This window comes from Cajanus cajan, chromosome 1, assembly GCF_000230855.2.
Source record: "Cajanus cajan strain Asha chromosome 1, NIPB_CcT2T_4, whole genome shotgun sequence".
Lineage (NCBI taxonomy): Eukaryota > Viridiplantae > Streptophyta > Magnoliopsida > Fabales > Fabaceae > Cajanus > Cajanus cajan.
Window position 1 is genome coordinate 23,711,365 of NC_138517.1, and position 16,409 is coordinate 23,727,773.

Here is a 16,409-nt window from a genome sequence, read left to right on the forward strand (position 1 = left end):
GACTATATATAGGTCTCAATATCGAACCTTAAGAGGTTGGCTGTTTGGCCCGAAATGGTGCAAGTGTAAAGAAGAGTAATATCTAGCCCATGGTTCAAAGAAACTAGAGACAGTGCACATAGAGTCAAAAGTACATTAATGTATTCGTCTCAGTAAACTACGGAATTTCAAATATGTACATCTTAACATCAAACATAGTGAGTGTAGAAACATATGTATCATTTCCTTAAGAATAACCCAAACACTCAAACCAAATCTGTCAGCCAATATTATAAAGCCTGGAGAGGCTAGGAAAAGAATACTTGTAAAGCCCGAAGGGGCTTGTCAAAGAATACTCACTGCTAGCCAGAAGTGACTAATAAGAAAATACTAGCATTGGTGAGTGAAGCCAACGGGCTAAGAGTGATCGAGAATACTTGAAGAACCAGAAGTAGTTTAAGAATACTAGCGCTGTTGAGTGAAGCTGGCGGGCTAGAAGTGGTCGAGAATACTTGAACTAGAAGTGATGTAAGAATACTAGCGCTGGTGAGTGAAGTTGGCGGGCCAGGAGTGGTCGAGAATACTTGGGTCAGGAGTGGTCGAGAATACTTGGACCAGGAGTGGTTCTAACCTGGGTGGTTCATAATACTCACTACTAGCCTGAAGAGTCTGAGAAGAATATACTAGCATTGATGATTAAATTTAACGGGTCAGAAGTGGTCAATAATACTTGTGTACTTCATTTCATATCTAGTAGAACCCTTCAGTTGAAGAAGACTAGACATAGCTCAGATTGACCGAACTAGTATAAAAATGATTGCACTGTTTTATTTATTCTTTAGACGCGAACACTTCTTAGTTGAAAAATCTTGTTGAAAACTTCGTCTACTTTATAATTTTCATTAAAACCATTTTTCAGACAAAGACGCAAATTTTGTTTAACAAACATATTATACTGGAAGTTTTATCTGCTGCTTATTCTTAAACGAAACTATCTTGAAAAGGAAAATACAAGAACCTTAATCATTATGGTTATATGAAATATTTTCCTACAAAAGATGATAAATCTTTCAAACGCAGTAATTATGTATTAAGCAAAACCTACATAACTGTCTGATATTCAAAAGTGCACTAAACGAAGAACATCACTCTTGCGAAAATGTTTTAAAAATTCCTTGTTCACACACACACATATTCAACCCCCTTCTATGTGTATTTCCGCTAACTTCAAAACGGAGTAAGTCTAGGTAGACTTACTCCTAAAGTAAAATGATCCCTCCTCATATATATATATATATATGTGTGTGTGTGTGTGTGTGTGTATATTATAGAAAGTAGGTATACTTATAAATATATTGACTATGTGAACTAATTTAAATATATATAGAGATATTGTGTTGTTTTTTTTTTTTTTTACTTTTTATAATAATATGTAGATAAATTTGAAAGAAAATCTATTCATTATCTCAAATTTGTTGTAAAGATTCTCGTATCTTTATAAGTAACTAGAGAATTTAATGACTTGTAACTAAACTAAAATTTAGTTAAAAAAATGCAGTAAAAATCTAACAAACAAAATAAATACACTGACGCCTATAAATAGGTCTTACATAATCTGAATGAATCAAATGGAGAAGTGGGAGATTTACTAGGACTTGAGAGTGAAAAAAAAATGAGAACAGATTTACTTCTCGGAAGCAAAGCAAAACAAGAGAAGAAACAAAGATTTTGAGTGATACTATTTCAAATATTAATGTATAGGGGAGGAGACTTTTATCTCTTTTAAACTTCTACATTATTTTAATTGTCTATTTTATATTATTCTTATCTATATTTATTTGGTGAGGTGTCCCTAGCCTCATCTTACTTGTGCAATGTATATTAATTTTAATTAATTAATGAGGTTTCTATAATTTATTTTATTTAATTATTTTTTTTATTAATCTTAACTATCATTTATATATATAATTTAAATATATTTTTAAACTTATTATTTAGTTGCTATTATTTAATTGATTATATATATTGTATACATAAATATTTATAACTTTAAATAGTAGTAAATGTAAATTTTATTTTTTAATAAATTATTAATTGATTTGAATTAATTTGTGGTTAGAGATTTAACCTTGAAAATTTAAATGAGTAAATATTCTAGGTGAAATATTCTTGTATTATTTGGTACCATGATTCAGCTCATTTTTTCCTAACGAGCCACTACAAAAATAATTCAAATCCCACCATGGAGTAAAAAATTAAATTTGTGATTAATATTGATATGTAAATATTTATATATATTCTTAATCAATTAATCTTATTATTTGATAAATGTTCTCACTCATTTCTTTTGTATTTCTTGTTTTTTTTGTTCTTAATATATGTATGTATATTTTAAAATCTTAAAGAGATGGATCTACCAGTTATACCTAGACCTTTTACTACGGTTACTTCGACTGTATTTTCCAATACTAGTTGGACTATAGATGTTATTGGAAATTCAGTGACGTTCAAAGGCATCAGGTTATCTTCTTTTGTATTTTCACCAAATCAACAAGTTTCGATATATATTGATGATCCCATGGTGGTCACACACTACCTACCCCCTTCTAACCTTGTTAATCCTATAGTAAATCTATATCAACCAGGGATGTGAATTTGCTAGTATAATAAGAAGGAAAAATCTGTATTAAAATAATACTTTTTCATTCATCTAGATGTCATGTCACGTTCAAAATGTCCAACCATCAATGTGAGAGGGGTGTGTTGGAAGTCCTACATCAACTACTTTTAAGATCATAATAGTATATATAAGTGGGAAGCAATCCCCAACTTATAAGCCATTTTTATAAGATTGAGTTAGACTTCAAATTGCTTTCTTAATTAGTGAAATGACCAATGTAGTATATATATATGTGAGGAGCAATCCTTACCTTTCAAGCTCGTTTTGTAAGATTGAGTTAGATCTATAATTAATTCAGTTTCTTAACATGGTATTATAGCATATGCACATGCACACACACACACACACGTTAGAGTTCATCTTAGTGATTATTATATTTTGTTGGACTTGTTGTATTACCTATTATCAGGTCATTATCAGACCATTCCTAAAACTCCAAACCTACAAACTTCTCACTTAGGATGTCCAAACCTCGACATGTGGAAATGTGTTAAAGATCTCTAATTAACTAGTAAAATGACTAATATAGTATATATAAGTAGAGATCAATCTTCACCTTAAAAATCATTTTTATAAAATTGAGTTAGGTCCATAATCTACTTTCTTAAGAGTATTATTACATTGATTTGTTTGAATTTTAAAAAATTATTTAATTTTAATAAAACAACAATAAAATTTTATCAAAATAAAAAACCTTTTATATAAAGTTATAGCTGGAACTTAAGGTTATTATTATGTGCATTTCAATTCATGTCCAAGCACTGAATTTAGTTTTTTAGAATCTAAAATAATAAGTATATAAGAGCATCTCTAATGTGAGTTGCTTATGTTGTATCTTACCTTTAAGAATTAATGCTTATTAGCAATTATATGGCACACTGAGTTTTTTTGAAAATAAGCAACTCCCTTAAATAATTAAGGGGCTATGCTTATGAATAAAAAATAATTTTTTTGTTCAAAATCTACCAACGAACATCACAAACAACCAATGAGAGAAAATGATATTATCAAAGAATAAGGAGAAGAATCATATGCCTAAACAAAAGAAAAAATCAAAACTTGAATAGAAAAGATCAAAACTTTAAACTTCAATAGATGCAATAATCTCGAAATACACCATAAACTAGTAACATAACAACAATATAAGATCGGGGGAAAAATTGAAACTTGAAATGGAACCCAAAACAAGATCAAGGAAAATAAAATTGAAACTTGAAATCAAGAAAGTAAAAATTTGAGATAAAACTCATGAAAGCCAATCAACAAATGGAACCAAATTTGCACCAGAAAGAAGGAACATCGAACCCCACCAAAGAAAGATACTTGATCTACGAGTCGATCCAAATACAATTTAATATACTTCTCAGCCAATTGATCTGTGCGTTCTGAGGCTTTTTCTTGAATCCCTTATGGACTCTACCAATGCAAGTGACAATAGTTTGTGAAAAAAGTTATAAAAATAAGGTTTGAATTTTGGATTGTAAGAAAAACAAAACATTAATGTATAACTTATAATAACGAAAACTACTTATTGTAGTCATTGCTATCAAGCAACTAAATATGTAAAAATATTTAGATATTAGAAAAATAGATAGAACTCTTCTAGTCTTTATTTTTTCTTAAGCTTATTAATATTTCTAATTATTTTTATTTTAATATTTTAATATTTAGTATTTTAAACCATTTAACTGTTGATAAACTTTAGTATGAAAATATTTTTTTTCTAATTTTATGCATTTTATTTTTTAAAAATACATTTTTTTGAATCATTATTTAGACCGCAAATTGGTCCGTTTATCCGCAGATTTTAGCGGACCGGTTATGGGCTTAAAAAATAAGTTCATTAATTTTATAGGTTAGACTTATCCGATCCGTATAAAATGCATGTTTTATGGGTCATGCCTTAAATAAACATGTCTAATTCTTTTACTGATTCATTAATTGATTCATTATTAACATAATTTTGCATATAAATTATTAGTAAAAAATTTCACTCCATATCCAATCTTTGTTGTGTTCCATCTGCCTATGGATTCTAATCAATATAATTTTCAAAATTATATGAATTATTTGTAAAATTAGCCACCACCTCCACCCAGGGACGGATCCACTTGTTGGAGAGTGGGGCCACTTGCCCATACATAAATTTTTATTTTAAAAAATAATATATTTAAAAAAATAAAAATTATATTCTAATAAAATAAATATATATGTTTAAATTATCATATGTATAAAATATAGATTCAGAGAAAATGTTTATTTATTTGATGACTGTCAAACTTTTAAAGGAGATTAATTCTCTTATATGATAAAGAATACTTTTTAATAATGAATGAATTTTAAAATAAAAGTTTAATTATAATATATATATATATATATATATATATATATATTAATACTCACATATATAATGTAATATACTAAAATTTTTTTTTGATAAAATAAAATTTGTAGTATGCATGTTTACCTTTTGTGTTTTTTATTTATTGTATACGTTGATTAAAAAAATTAAAATAGTAAAATTGTATATGTTGATTAAAAAAATCAATATAAGAAAAATCAGAAGATTTATGTTTCATTTAGAATTGTTATTATAAAATACTAAAGAGGCTGTGACACTTCGTGTCTCTAACAGTTACACGGACGGTTACAATTTTTTTATATTTATATTTTCTCCATTTTATCTATAAGGAGTTATTGCATAATCGAAGGACAAAAAAATCTTAAAAAAATGGAGACGAAAGTGGTTATTTAAAAATATATTCCCTTTATTAATAGTTATAGATATTTTAAAATAAATTATTATCTAAAAATATATATTAGATATTATAAAAAAAATTTATATCATAAATAAATGAAACTTGATTTTTATAAAATTTAACATATTTATTTTTATATTTTTAATAGTATTAAATTATTATAAAGTAAGTTTTTAGGATTGTACCCAAACATTTAAAAAAAGTTAGGATATATATTTTTAAAGAAAGTTAGGTTCAAACTTCCTAAATTATAATAAAATCTAATCTGACCTAATTTATTTTCATCTTTAATTGTAATCCTAGATATAAAAACTTGTAAAAAATAATTATGATATATATGTATGTCTATAAAAGATACATAAAATTTTTAATACTACAAATATATAAATAAATATTACTCTCACTATTCAAAATTTCTAGATGCGTCACTGCCTCCACCTACTAATGGTGAAAATCCTTACTGCTGCTTGAAAAAGATAATTTTATCGAAGTGATCATAATGTAGCAAAGTTGGGACTAAGGTCCTACATTTGTCCCCAAAAAAAATATCGGATATATTCTCCGATCATGTATCTATAAAATCTATTACTTGGGGTTACATATATTTAGAAACATTGTGAAAAAAAAAAAAATGTTGATTATGAATGATATGGACTCAATAAGACAACAAAATAAAGCACCCAATAAAGCAAATTGAAAAAAAAAAAGTTTAACGGCTTAAATTGTCCCAACTTAATTGGTCTTATAGAAAAAGAGGAGGGAAAAAAAAAACAAATGAACTAACATTCGAAGTGGTCACATGACATTAAATTATGATCATGTATAATTTTATGACTTAGATTTACTCTTCTTAGCCTAACATAGTAAAATCAAAGACCATCTCTCTATATATAATATTTGTTTTGTGTGGCGATTTGTGAACTCAAGTACATACTGAACATTTTATTCTTACTACAAGAGTCATACACGTTAAACATGAAACAAAAAGGTCCAAAATAGAACACCCACATCCTTAGCAAACAACACACAAGCTAGAAGGACCCCATGCACAACTAAAAATCAAGTACGAAAATTCAACTTAAAACTGATCAACGAATTGCACAACCTCTTCCACCGCAGACATCAACAAAGATTTCTTGCTACTGTTAACCACATTGCACTTTCCCCGAATTTCACCTTGACTTCCAGTGAGCACATCCAACTGACTCAGCCTCACAACAGCATCCACAAATTTCTCGAAGAACAGTGTCTGGTTGAGCGCAAAGGCGTTGACCAACCCCTTTGTCCTCTTATCAGTGAGCAAGTCCTGGTCGGAGGTGAAGACGCCCTGGCGGTTCATGAGGTCAAGGTAGTATTTGTTGTCGAAGACTTTGGGGGTTCTGATGTCCAAGTTGGCGGTGTTGCCGGAGTTTGCGTCTGGACACGTGGCTTGGAGCTGTTTGGCTAGGGTTTTGTCCATGTTGGGATCGAGGGGAGAGAGCCTGTTGAAGAAGGTGCGACAGTGGGCACGGCCAAACGTGTGTGCCCCGGATAAGGCAACCACGTCGGTGACATCGAAGCTTTGGGCTGCGAAAGCGTCGAGGGTGGCGCTGGTAGTGTTCAGCGGTGATGGCAGATTTTTTGTTCCTGATGTGCTGAAGCTTATGCCATCTCGTCTTCCTAGTGGAACTGCATAATTGGGGCCTCCACTCTATTCAAAGTGCAACCAAATTATCTTTAAGTTACTAAATCGAGAACCGAGTAATTAGAGAAGTGATTTTAAGAATTTTTTTTTATCATTATTAGAAATTTTAAATTATATTTCGAATTTGTATCTAAACAAACTTAAATTATTAAGTAATGTCAAATGATATAATGTAAATTTTCACGAGTTTGTTTAAATATAAATTATTATAAGTATTTTTTAAAATTTTTCTACTGAAAATTATTTTTTAATTTTAGTAAATAAATTTTTAAATGTATTTTTAATTATTTTATATCTAGATTGACTACATGTTATGTATGAATTATATTAGACTATTAGGGTTCGCTTAATAGTAAAGGTTGTATTAACATGCATATGATTTAGATTTGAACTATCAAATGTTATGGTAATTATGAAAGAAAAAAAAGACTCCATTTTTTATTTATTTAAGATTTTTAATTTATAAGAGAATTAATAAATCAATTACTTGTCGCGTAAAATACATGTTAACAAATTATGCATATATTAAAACAATAAAAAAGAATAATTCTCTTATTAAGGATCGAGATTATTTATTTTATTTTACTCACTTTGAATTCATTGTCATAAAACAAATTTCAAAATTAAAACAAAAATCGGAAGACAATAATGAAATAGAAGACACCGTCAAATTGGACCAAAGAATAAGATGAACTTTTCCCCAGCATTCATATTTTTTCAGAATAAAAAACAAAAACATTCGTATTTGTTTAATAGAATAATATGTGTGTGTGTTTTACATTGAAACAGAAAGGTACTCACAATATTAGCGGATAAGACGCCAATTACATATTAATAGAATGATATGTATAATGATCGCTTGTTCACTTCTTATTGTTGTTTTTCTTGTATAATTTATTTTAAATGAAATAATTGATATTTTAAAAAAGAAAAACTTCTCAAAGAATTAATACATTTTTTTTTTACAAAACAAAGCTCTCTTTTAATTTTACGATTAAGTGATAATATAAAATATGTTGAAAGGAAGTGCCTTAATGGAAGAAAAAAAAAAAAACTAGATTGTGCATCTGCCAAAATTGTTATACAAATCTTTACTACGAATTCCTAAATAAAGACCTAGGTCATAAGGCAACTATGAAATATCTTATGATTTTAAAGCTTACTCTAAGGTGTCACTCCTTAGTGGAAGGCTTTTAATTAAGATGCTTTCGTTTATTTTATTTATTTTATGATTTATATACAGATAGATTAGCACTAACGTCTCGAATGTCGATGATAACAATCCATCATTATCTCCATTTCTTAAAGTCGTGTTTGGATTATTTATACAGAATTACTTCTAAATAAAGTGTAAATGGGACCTATTAAACAATGTAAAAACACTTTTAGTGTAAAATAATATATTACTTTATTGTTAAAGCTGAAAAGGGGGAAATTTCTTTACACCAAGTGTGGACGAGTGTAAAAGAAAAAGAACATAGAGAAGAGGTATTTTATATATATATATATATATATATATATATATATATATATATATTATAGAGATATTAGAGCATAAAAAAATTATTTTACCAAAATCAAAAATTGATTTTCAAATTTAAAAGAAAAATAAAAAACAAAGAAAAATTTATATGACCAAAATCAAAACTTACATATTTAATAAAGATTAAAAATAAGTTTAAGTCAACATTTTATTTCTCCTAAGTTACTAGTTTGTTAATTGAAAAATCTTGGATGATCAAATATTATCATAAAGAAAAACTTCAAAAAAATAGTTATATAGTAGGAGCATATTATATCCTGTCGAGAGAGAGAGAAATTATATAGCATTTGAGTTACAAAATATAGAAGTAATAAGGACAGTGAGGTTACTAGGAAAACAGCATCACGAGCTGCCAAGACAGTGATATCTGCGCAGGAAACGATCCTTCCACACTCCTTATGAGCAAGAGCTCTTATGTCATCAATGGTTTGCAAAGCCTCACTTCTTATGCCTATGTTGGCTGGTTGGTCTCTTTCACCTGGACTCCCATCTAGCAGCACTGACCCATCACATCCCTACACATGCAAATTGGAGATTATTATTAACCTTAGTCATGAAACATGCACGTTTTACATATATAGTTACAACCATCTTTTTCTTAAAAAAAAAATGATTTTTTTTTTCTTTCATAAGCACCCCTCAATCCATTGAACCAAAGATTAATTGCAACAATAATATTGTGACTATCACTAGTTCTATAGGTTTTTGTATACATGAAGAATTGTATATGAAGTTCTCGTTAAATAAATCATCTGTGCAATGTGTAAGTGTAGAGTGTTTAACCATTATGTCCATTTACAAGTTTTTCACAAAATGATTTGATAACAGAGTATATAATTTCAAGCTATAATGGAATTTCAATCTTGTATTTTTAATTTTGGTTTTTATATAGTTTCCTAAGTTTAAAAGGTTTAACTTTGATATCTTAAAATTAGAGGTGTCAAAGTAATCCCAACTTGGTTGATCAATTTGGTTCACCACATATCCGAGTCGAGTATGAATTAAAAAAAATGAGTATTGATTTTGTCTAAATTTTAACTTGATCCACCCAATATTAAGTTGGTTGCATTTATTTACCTGAACGAAGCAATCATGGAAGAAAATACGAAGTAAGGCAGGAGCTTGGCCATTGTCATTTTTAAAGACCTTCTGGAGATGGTTTCTAACAATGGTTTCAAGTTTGGGACATGTTTTAGAGTAGAAAGAATATGATAGACCCTTTACTACTGGGGGCTTGGCTTGTGTTTGGGTGGCATTGATGTGTGAAATGAACAAAATGGAAGAAATGAAGAGGAAAGAGTAGAAAGGATAAGCACTAGACCTAGCAGCCATCTTTGTTTACCTTGGTGTGATTCATCATTTCCTACTACGATGAGAATTTATAGAAGGAGGGGCGGCTTTGGGGTTGTGTCCCACGCGTTCTTTTTTTCTTAGTAAAATAGAAAACAGCGTTAGCATTTCGGAGAAAGTTCCACACATTCGAGACACCGAGGTATACGGGGCATGTCATTATTTTTCCTATACACAGAGTACACAAGGTTTGATTTGTTTGTGTGCTACAACTAATTAAGTCTATTTTGTTCTTATTAGTTAAATTTAGGGTTAGATTCTTCTTCTTTTATACATTTTATATTTTACTACGAGAATTAGGATTAAATTCTTCTTCTTTTACATTTTATATTTTTCTACGAAAATTTGTATTAAGAGTGGAATAAACAATTTGTAATCTCGTTAAAAATGTTTAGAGAAATTAGTGATTAATTCTAATTTTATATGATGTCATGTCTTTTTCAAATGTAAACTTATCATTACAAAGAAAAAAAAAATTAATTTTATAATTTTTTAAACCATAATATTAATATAATTAAGTATTTATTATTGAAAAGTGACTAATTTTCATTGAAATTGTATATACATGTAAAATAATATTTTTCTTTCAACATAATATATTCTACACTAAATGTCAAAATGTTTAAATTTTGAACAAATTAGATTAAAAGAAACAACTATTACTATTTATGTTACCTAGTGTTAATATTTTATTTTTCTATTTTACACATAAATAGTGTCTGCTTTGTGCCTTAAGGATTGTTTTACAAAGTGTGGGTACGGAGGTGCATGGACGATGGATTTTTTGTGTGAAAAGAGAATTTGTCGGTAAAACTGGTAAATGTTTTTAAGAAGGAAGCTATTAACCATTTTATAGTTAAATTAGCTTATAATTTTTTATCCTGTTATTTTAATTTGAATTTTTTTTAATAACTTTGTTTCTCTTAAATTTGGCGAGTTATTTTAGATAAATTGTCAACTCAAGTTAATTTGTTTAAAAGAAGAGTATTATTTTAGATATAAAGTATATGTTGGGAGTTGCCTACTCATAATTTGTTTCTATCCTATAATGTGACATTACAAACACTTTTATAGCTACCAACCATTTTATGATCATTTTTAACTCTTTAAAAAAAATCATTTTAGTCTTAACTCTTAAGACCAAAAAGTGGGCTATTTTAGAAAATTAGAAGAACAAAAATAATCGCTTTTAAATTCAAAGACCAAAAGAAAATTAAATCCAAATGGAATGGAAAAAAAATAATTAAGCCTTAAGATATAGATTACAAACTTTTGAAAAAACGCTACGCTTATATTACTCCAAACTTTAGACTAGTGATGATTGACTAACAACTTTTTATTTTAGGCTAAACAACTATTTTATTAAAAGATAAGGGGTCAATTCCTACCACAATGTGCTTTGCAGCAAAAGTAGTATACTTAATCGAAATTGTTCCTGTGTTAGGATATACACTCCAATTATTCTTATTGTAGCGGGTTTGGTCTTAGGTCTAGGTCTTCTCGTCCTGCTCCGAGTAGTCTGAAGTAAAAGGGGGGGGGTTGCCTGCAAAGACACTCCGACGCTCAAGTAAATGCTCGGCGTAATAAATGCGGTAGTTGAAAGTTAGTTACGTACCTCGTTGGGGTCCTATTTATAGTGATTCTAGTTGGGCCGTGATTAAGGATTGGGCCCCAGGAAATTAGGGGGTTAATCCGGTGCATTACCTAAATTAACCTCTTCGTAATCATCCTGGTGTAAATATGGGGCTTGGCCGAGCACACCGACACGTTCTGTTCAGATTGTGAGTGGTCGGTGGCCTCGAGTATTCGGCCTAATCATTTGCGGACTCGGGTATTCGGCCTAGTCGGCCATGGACTCGGGTATTCGACCTGATCGGCTACCATACGGTATACAACCCCCGCAGCGTTGAGGATGCAAAAGACGAAGACGGTTAAAATGTAGGGTTGTGGTTCTCGGCGTGGAAGGATAGGGGTTGGTTCCGACCGCTAGTGGTAATGTGCGTGTTCCTAGTGTAGCTGATTTTCAATGACCTCGGTAGTTGTATTGGGACGTTACAGTTATGGTCGTCAGCTATTATGTAGCAATGATAGTGGCCGAGCTCTAACGGTAAAGGCTGAGTCAGTAGGGCTGATTTCTAATGGTATGCCGAGACCTCAAACTAATGAAGCCTATACCAAGACCTTAGACGGAAGAAACCCATGCCGAGACCTCGACTGGACGGATCCTAGGCTGACCTAGACTGGATGAGCCGAGGCCTTAGACGGATGAAGTCTACACTGAGAACTTGAGCGGTTGGGGCCTACGCCGAGGCCTTGGTGGGTGTGGACTGATGAAGCCTATGCCGAGACCTCAGACGGAAGAAACCCATGCCGAGACCTCGGCTGGACGAATCCTAGGTCGAGACCTAGGCTGTATGAGGCCTATGCCGAGGCCTTAGACGGATGAAGTCTACACCGATGCCTCAAGCGGTTGGAGCCTACGCCGAGACCTCGGTGGGTGTGGACTGCCACGTTGGCCCTAGCGGTTACAGGCCCGACGGTTACTAAATCTGGACCGTTGGATGATCCAGATCGAACGACTGCAGTTTCGGGATGTCTTTTCACCTCCCCCATTTACCTTGCCTATAAATAGGGGGCGCGTGGGAATTTACTTGCCGTAAATTTCCCGAGCGCTCTCGTAATCAGATTCGACCGAACACACCGATCAAGGTAAATTTTGTATTCTTTATTTTTGGTAATAAATGGATAGGGGCTATTCCTCGGCCAGGAGTTGGACGTCCTCGGAGGCGTCGGGTGCTACGTCCGATAAAGAGGGGTCGGTTTCGAGTGAAGTATCAAGGTTGCCTCCGTTGCAATGCGAAGTAGTGTTCCCCTCCGATCTTGCCGAGTAGGAGGATAGTGGGGATGAAGTTGTTGAGGTGCCGCCATCGGTGACGTTAGCAGTGGCTTTGGCACGAGCTACTGAAGTGGATGCTCGGGTTCCTGGCCAGGTCGGCCACCATACAGAATGCATTGACACCGTTCAGGCTGAGACAAGTGGAGATGACTTGGAGGTGGTCGGTGATAACCGAGGCAAGGGTGTGATTGGTCCGAGTACTCGGGCTATGGCAAAGATTGACTACGGCACGGTGGAGATGCCTGGGTACGAGTGGGTAGACGGGGAGAGATTAAGGAGCTCCTGGACAAACTGCCGAAGGAGTTACCTGTCTGAGGCCTCTTGGATATTTTTGAAACGTCTCATTTTGAGATGGCCTTGCTAGGTATGTGTTTCAGGCTTCGGTGGTGTAGCAGTGTTTTAAATTGATGTTAAGACTTGTTTTGTTGCAGGATTAATGGCTGGAGGTAATCTTGATGTGACCGCTATGCTCGCCAAGAGGGCAAAAGACGCGAAGGCTAGTGGGAAGGTGCCGCCAGCGAGGTCGGCCCTGAAGTTGCAGCGGGATAGGCCCGCCCACGTGCAAGTTCCTCTGGCCGATCCCAAAAAGAAGGGCAGTACTTCTCAGGCACGACCTGCCGAGCAGAACATAGAGCCGGAGTGTCTGAGCTCCTCGAGCAAGCGTCCGAAGCAATTATCTTTGGATCAATCGGGTTGCGGTGCTTTCGCCATTCTAGATGTTGTTGCTGGTGGCAATTTCCTTGTGCCGAACGTGCAGGCCGAGAACCTGGTTAGCCTGGACCTCACTACCGGAGGGGGACTTCAGTATCTGGAGGGTATGTCCGTGGAGGCCGAGTATAAGCTCTTCTGTGAGCTTGATGTTCAGACCTCCCTCGTTGCTAAATATGTCATGATGAGGTTCGCCGTCTCGGAGGAGAGGCTCTATGGACGACTCAAAGAGGCCGAGACCACTTTGAAGGAGGTGTTGGCTGCAAACGCCAAGGTAACTGAGTCGGCCGAGGAATTGAAGAGGGCCACCGACGCCCATAGAAGGGAGGCCGACGACTTGAAGTTGGCCATTCAAAAAATGAAGGTCGAGGCCACCGCTTCCGCCAACGAGATTTCCCGGCTGAAGGAGACTGCTGCCAAGTTTGAGGCTAAAGCCACCGAGAAGATTCTGGATCAACATGATGCCGGCTTCCAGCATGCAGTTAGACAAGCCTACCACTTCTGTGAGGTCCCGACTGATTTTAATTTTGATGTTAGTCGGGACTTCTATGGTGGTAAGTTTATAAGTTATGCTGAGTTCCCTCAAGGGGCCCAGCCTGACGAAGAGGCCCCTCGGTGAGGTATTTCGACTCGGGCCTTGGTGCCGCCGACCAGGGAGGAGGACCCGATCATCGAACGGCCACGCTGAGGGAATGTAATGCAGCTGCTCAACAGCTTGGTGAATTAAGTTGCCGTGCTTCTGACATTGTTGGCACTTCTTCACAAAGGCTCCGCAATCGGTATTCATGGTTGGCCAATAGTACCCGGCACGCAAGAGTTTGGAAACGATCGTTCTCGCTCGAGTGCATTCTGCAAATACCCTCGTGAACTTCTCACATCACGTAATCGGCCTCGGTTTGGTCTAGGCATTTGAGTAGTGGAGTAGAGAAGCCACGCCTGTACAACTGACCGGCGATGATGACATATCTACTAGCCTGGGTTCTCAGCCGTTTGGTCTCGGTCGGGTCGTCCGGCGTGATCCCGTTGGTGATGAATGCTTTAATTTCGGCTCGCCAATCTGGGGAGTTGTTAGGATCGGTGTGGTCAGCATCGACACTTCCTACCATTTTCACTTCGACACTAAGGTGGTCGATCTCTTGCTGGACGATGGTTCTTAATTGGCCCAGCTTCTTGGTTGCGGACAACCTAGCCAACTGATCGGCTCGGGTGTTGTCCTCGCGAGGGATGTGCTCGACCAACACCTCTTGGAAGTTTGCCTTCAGCTTTTGATAGGCGTGGTAGTACTTCATCATGTTGTGATCTTTTACTTGGAAGTTACCGCCCACTTGTTCGGCCACAACCTTGGAATCAGTCAAGCATTTGATTTTTGAAGCACCCATGTCTTCGGCTAGCCTTAGTCTGGCTAATAGGGCTTCATACTCGGCTTGGTTGTTCGAAGCCTTGAACCGAAAGCGGAGGGATTGTTCCATAACTATCCCTTTGGGTCCCTCCAGAATTACTCCTGCTCCACTCCCCTGGCAGTTTGAGGAACTGTCCACGTGGAGGGTCCACCAATGCTCTTCAAATTGGCCGTGCGGGTGGAGCTCATTCACGAAGTCAGCTAGGCATTGAGATTTGATTGGCCCCCTCGGCTTGAAAGAAATGTCAAATTGTGAGAGCTCAACTGACCAAGCCATCATTCTCCCGGTGAGTTCAGGCTTGCCTAAGACCTTAGAGATCGGGCAATCGGTGTGGACAATTACTCGGTGGCTTTAAAAATAATGTCGAAGGCGTCGGGAAGTATGCACTAAACAGAGCATCGCTTTTTCTATCAGCTGATACCGAGTCTCGGAATCTTGTAGGAGTCGGCTGACAAAATATATGGGAGCTTGGGTGCCTTCTTTTTCTTGCACCAAAACCGAAATGATCGCCTCTTCGGATACGGCCAAGTACACTAAGAGCGGTTTTGAAGGGTCAGGTCTCATGAGGGTCGGCGGCGTTGCCAAAGTCGTCTTCAAGCCTACGAAAGCTTCTTCACAGGCCTCGATCCACAAGAAAGCTGAACTTTTTCATAAAAGCTTCGTCATAGGGTTGATTTTGTCGGCCAGGCGAGGGAGGAATCGGGACAAGGTGACCAGTCTTCCAGATAGCCATTGCAATTCCTTGAGGTTGCTCAGGCTTTGCATATCTAACACGGCCTGACACTGGTCGGCCACTGAGTTGGACTTCACCACCACCATATCATCTACATAGATTTCAATGTTACGCCCTATTTGCCTCTGAAATACCTTATCCATCAACCTTTGGTAGGTCGCTCTGGCATTTTTCAGTTCGAACGGCATGACTTTGTAACAGAAGTTGGCGCTCTCGGTGATGAACGCCGTCTTTTCCTCGTCGGCCGGGTGCATCTTTATCTAGTTGTAGCTAGAGTAGGCATCGAGGAAGTTGAAGAGGGAGTGCCCGGAAGCACCGTCGACAAGCCGGTCAATGCAGGGGAGTGGATAGGCGTCCTTCGGGCAGGCTTTGTTGAGGTCGGTGTAATCGGTGCACATCCTCCACTTTCCGTTCGACTTTTTGACTAGAACCACGTTGGCTAGCCAGGTCGTGTACGTGACCTCCCTTATGAATTTAACTTGTAACAATTTTTTCGACTCAGCATTGGCAGCCTTCCTCTTCTCATCGCCCATCTTTCTTTTCTCTTTTTCCACCGGTCGGGCGTCTCGGCACAAAGCTAGTCGGTGACCTGTTCGGGTATCCGGCCGAGTTGAAAAGGAACGAGGTCCTCGGCTGGCTCGATTCGCTCTTCTTCACCTAAGCGAGGGTCGAGGTCC

General features: G+C 35.4%; 2 protein-coding genes across 2 annotated transcripts; both read right to left on the bottom strand.

Moving 5' to 3' along the window:
* Positions 1 to 6,282: 6,282 nt before the first annotated feature.
* Positions 6,283 to 10,004, bottom strand: LOC109797935 (peroxidase 12). The gene is made up of 3 exons (XM_020358108.3): positions 9,723 to 10,004; positions 8,975 to 9,160; positions 6,283 to 7,108 (listed from the first exon to the last, which is right to left on the bottom strand). The coding sequence occupies exons 1-3, from the start codon at positions 9,975 to 9,977 to the stop codon at positions 6,497 to 6,499; spliced, it is 1,053 nt and encodes a 350-aa protein (XP_020213697.1). The 5' UTR covers positions 9,978 to 10,004; the 3' UTR covers positions 6,283 to 6,496.
* Positions 10,005 to 14,471: 4,467 nt separating this feature from the next.
* LOC145953175 (uncharacterized) lies at positions 14,472 to 15,275 on the bottom strand. The gene has a single exon (XM_083066965.1). The coding sequence runs from the start codon at positions 15,273 to 15,275 to the stop codon at positions 14,472 to 14,474; it is 804 nt and encodes a 267-aa protein (XP_082923091.1).
* Positions 15,276 to 16,409: the final 1,134 nt, after the last annotated feature.

Bases quoted from the DNA above. Each gene is read 5' to 3' on its own strand.
- LOC109797935 (XM_020358108.3), bottom strand. From the start codon at position 9,977: ATGGCTGCTAGGTCTAGTGCTTATCCTTTCTACTCTTTCCTCTTCATT. The intron at 9,161-9,722 runs GTAAATAAATGC...TTGCATGTGTAG, and splicing joins TCCATGATTGCTTCGTTCAG to GGATGTGATGGGTCAGTGCT. The intron at 7,109-8,974 runs GTAACCTCACTG...CACTTTGAATAG, and splicing joins CTCGTGATGCTGTTTTCCTA to AGTGGAGGCCCCAATTATGC.
- LOC145953175 (XM_083066965.1), bottom strand. From the start codon at position 15,275: ATGGCTTGGTCAGTTGAGCTCTCACAATTTGACATTTCTTTCAAGCCG.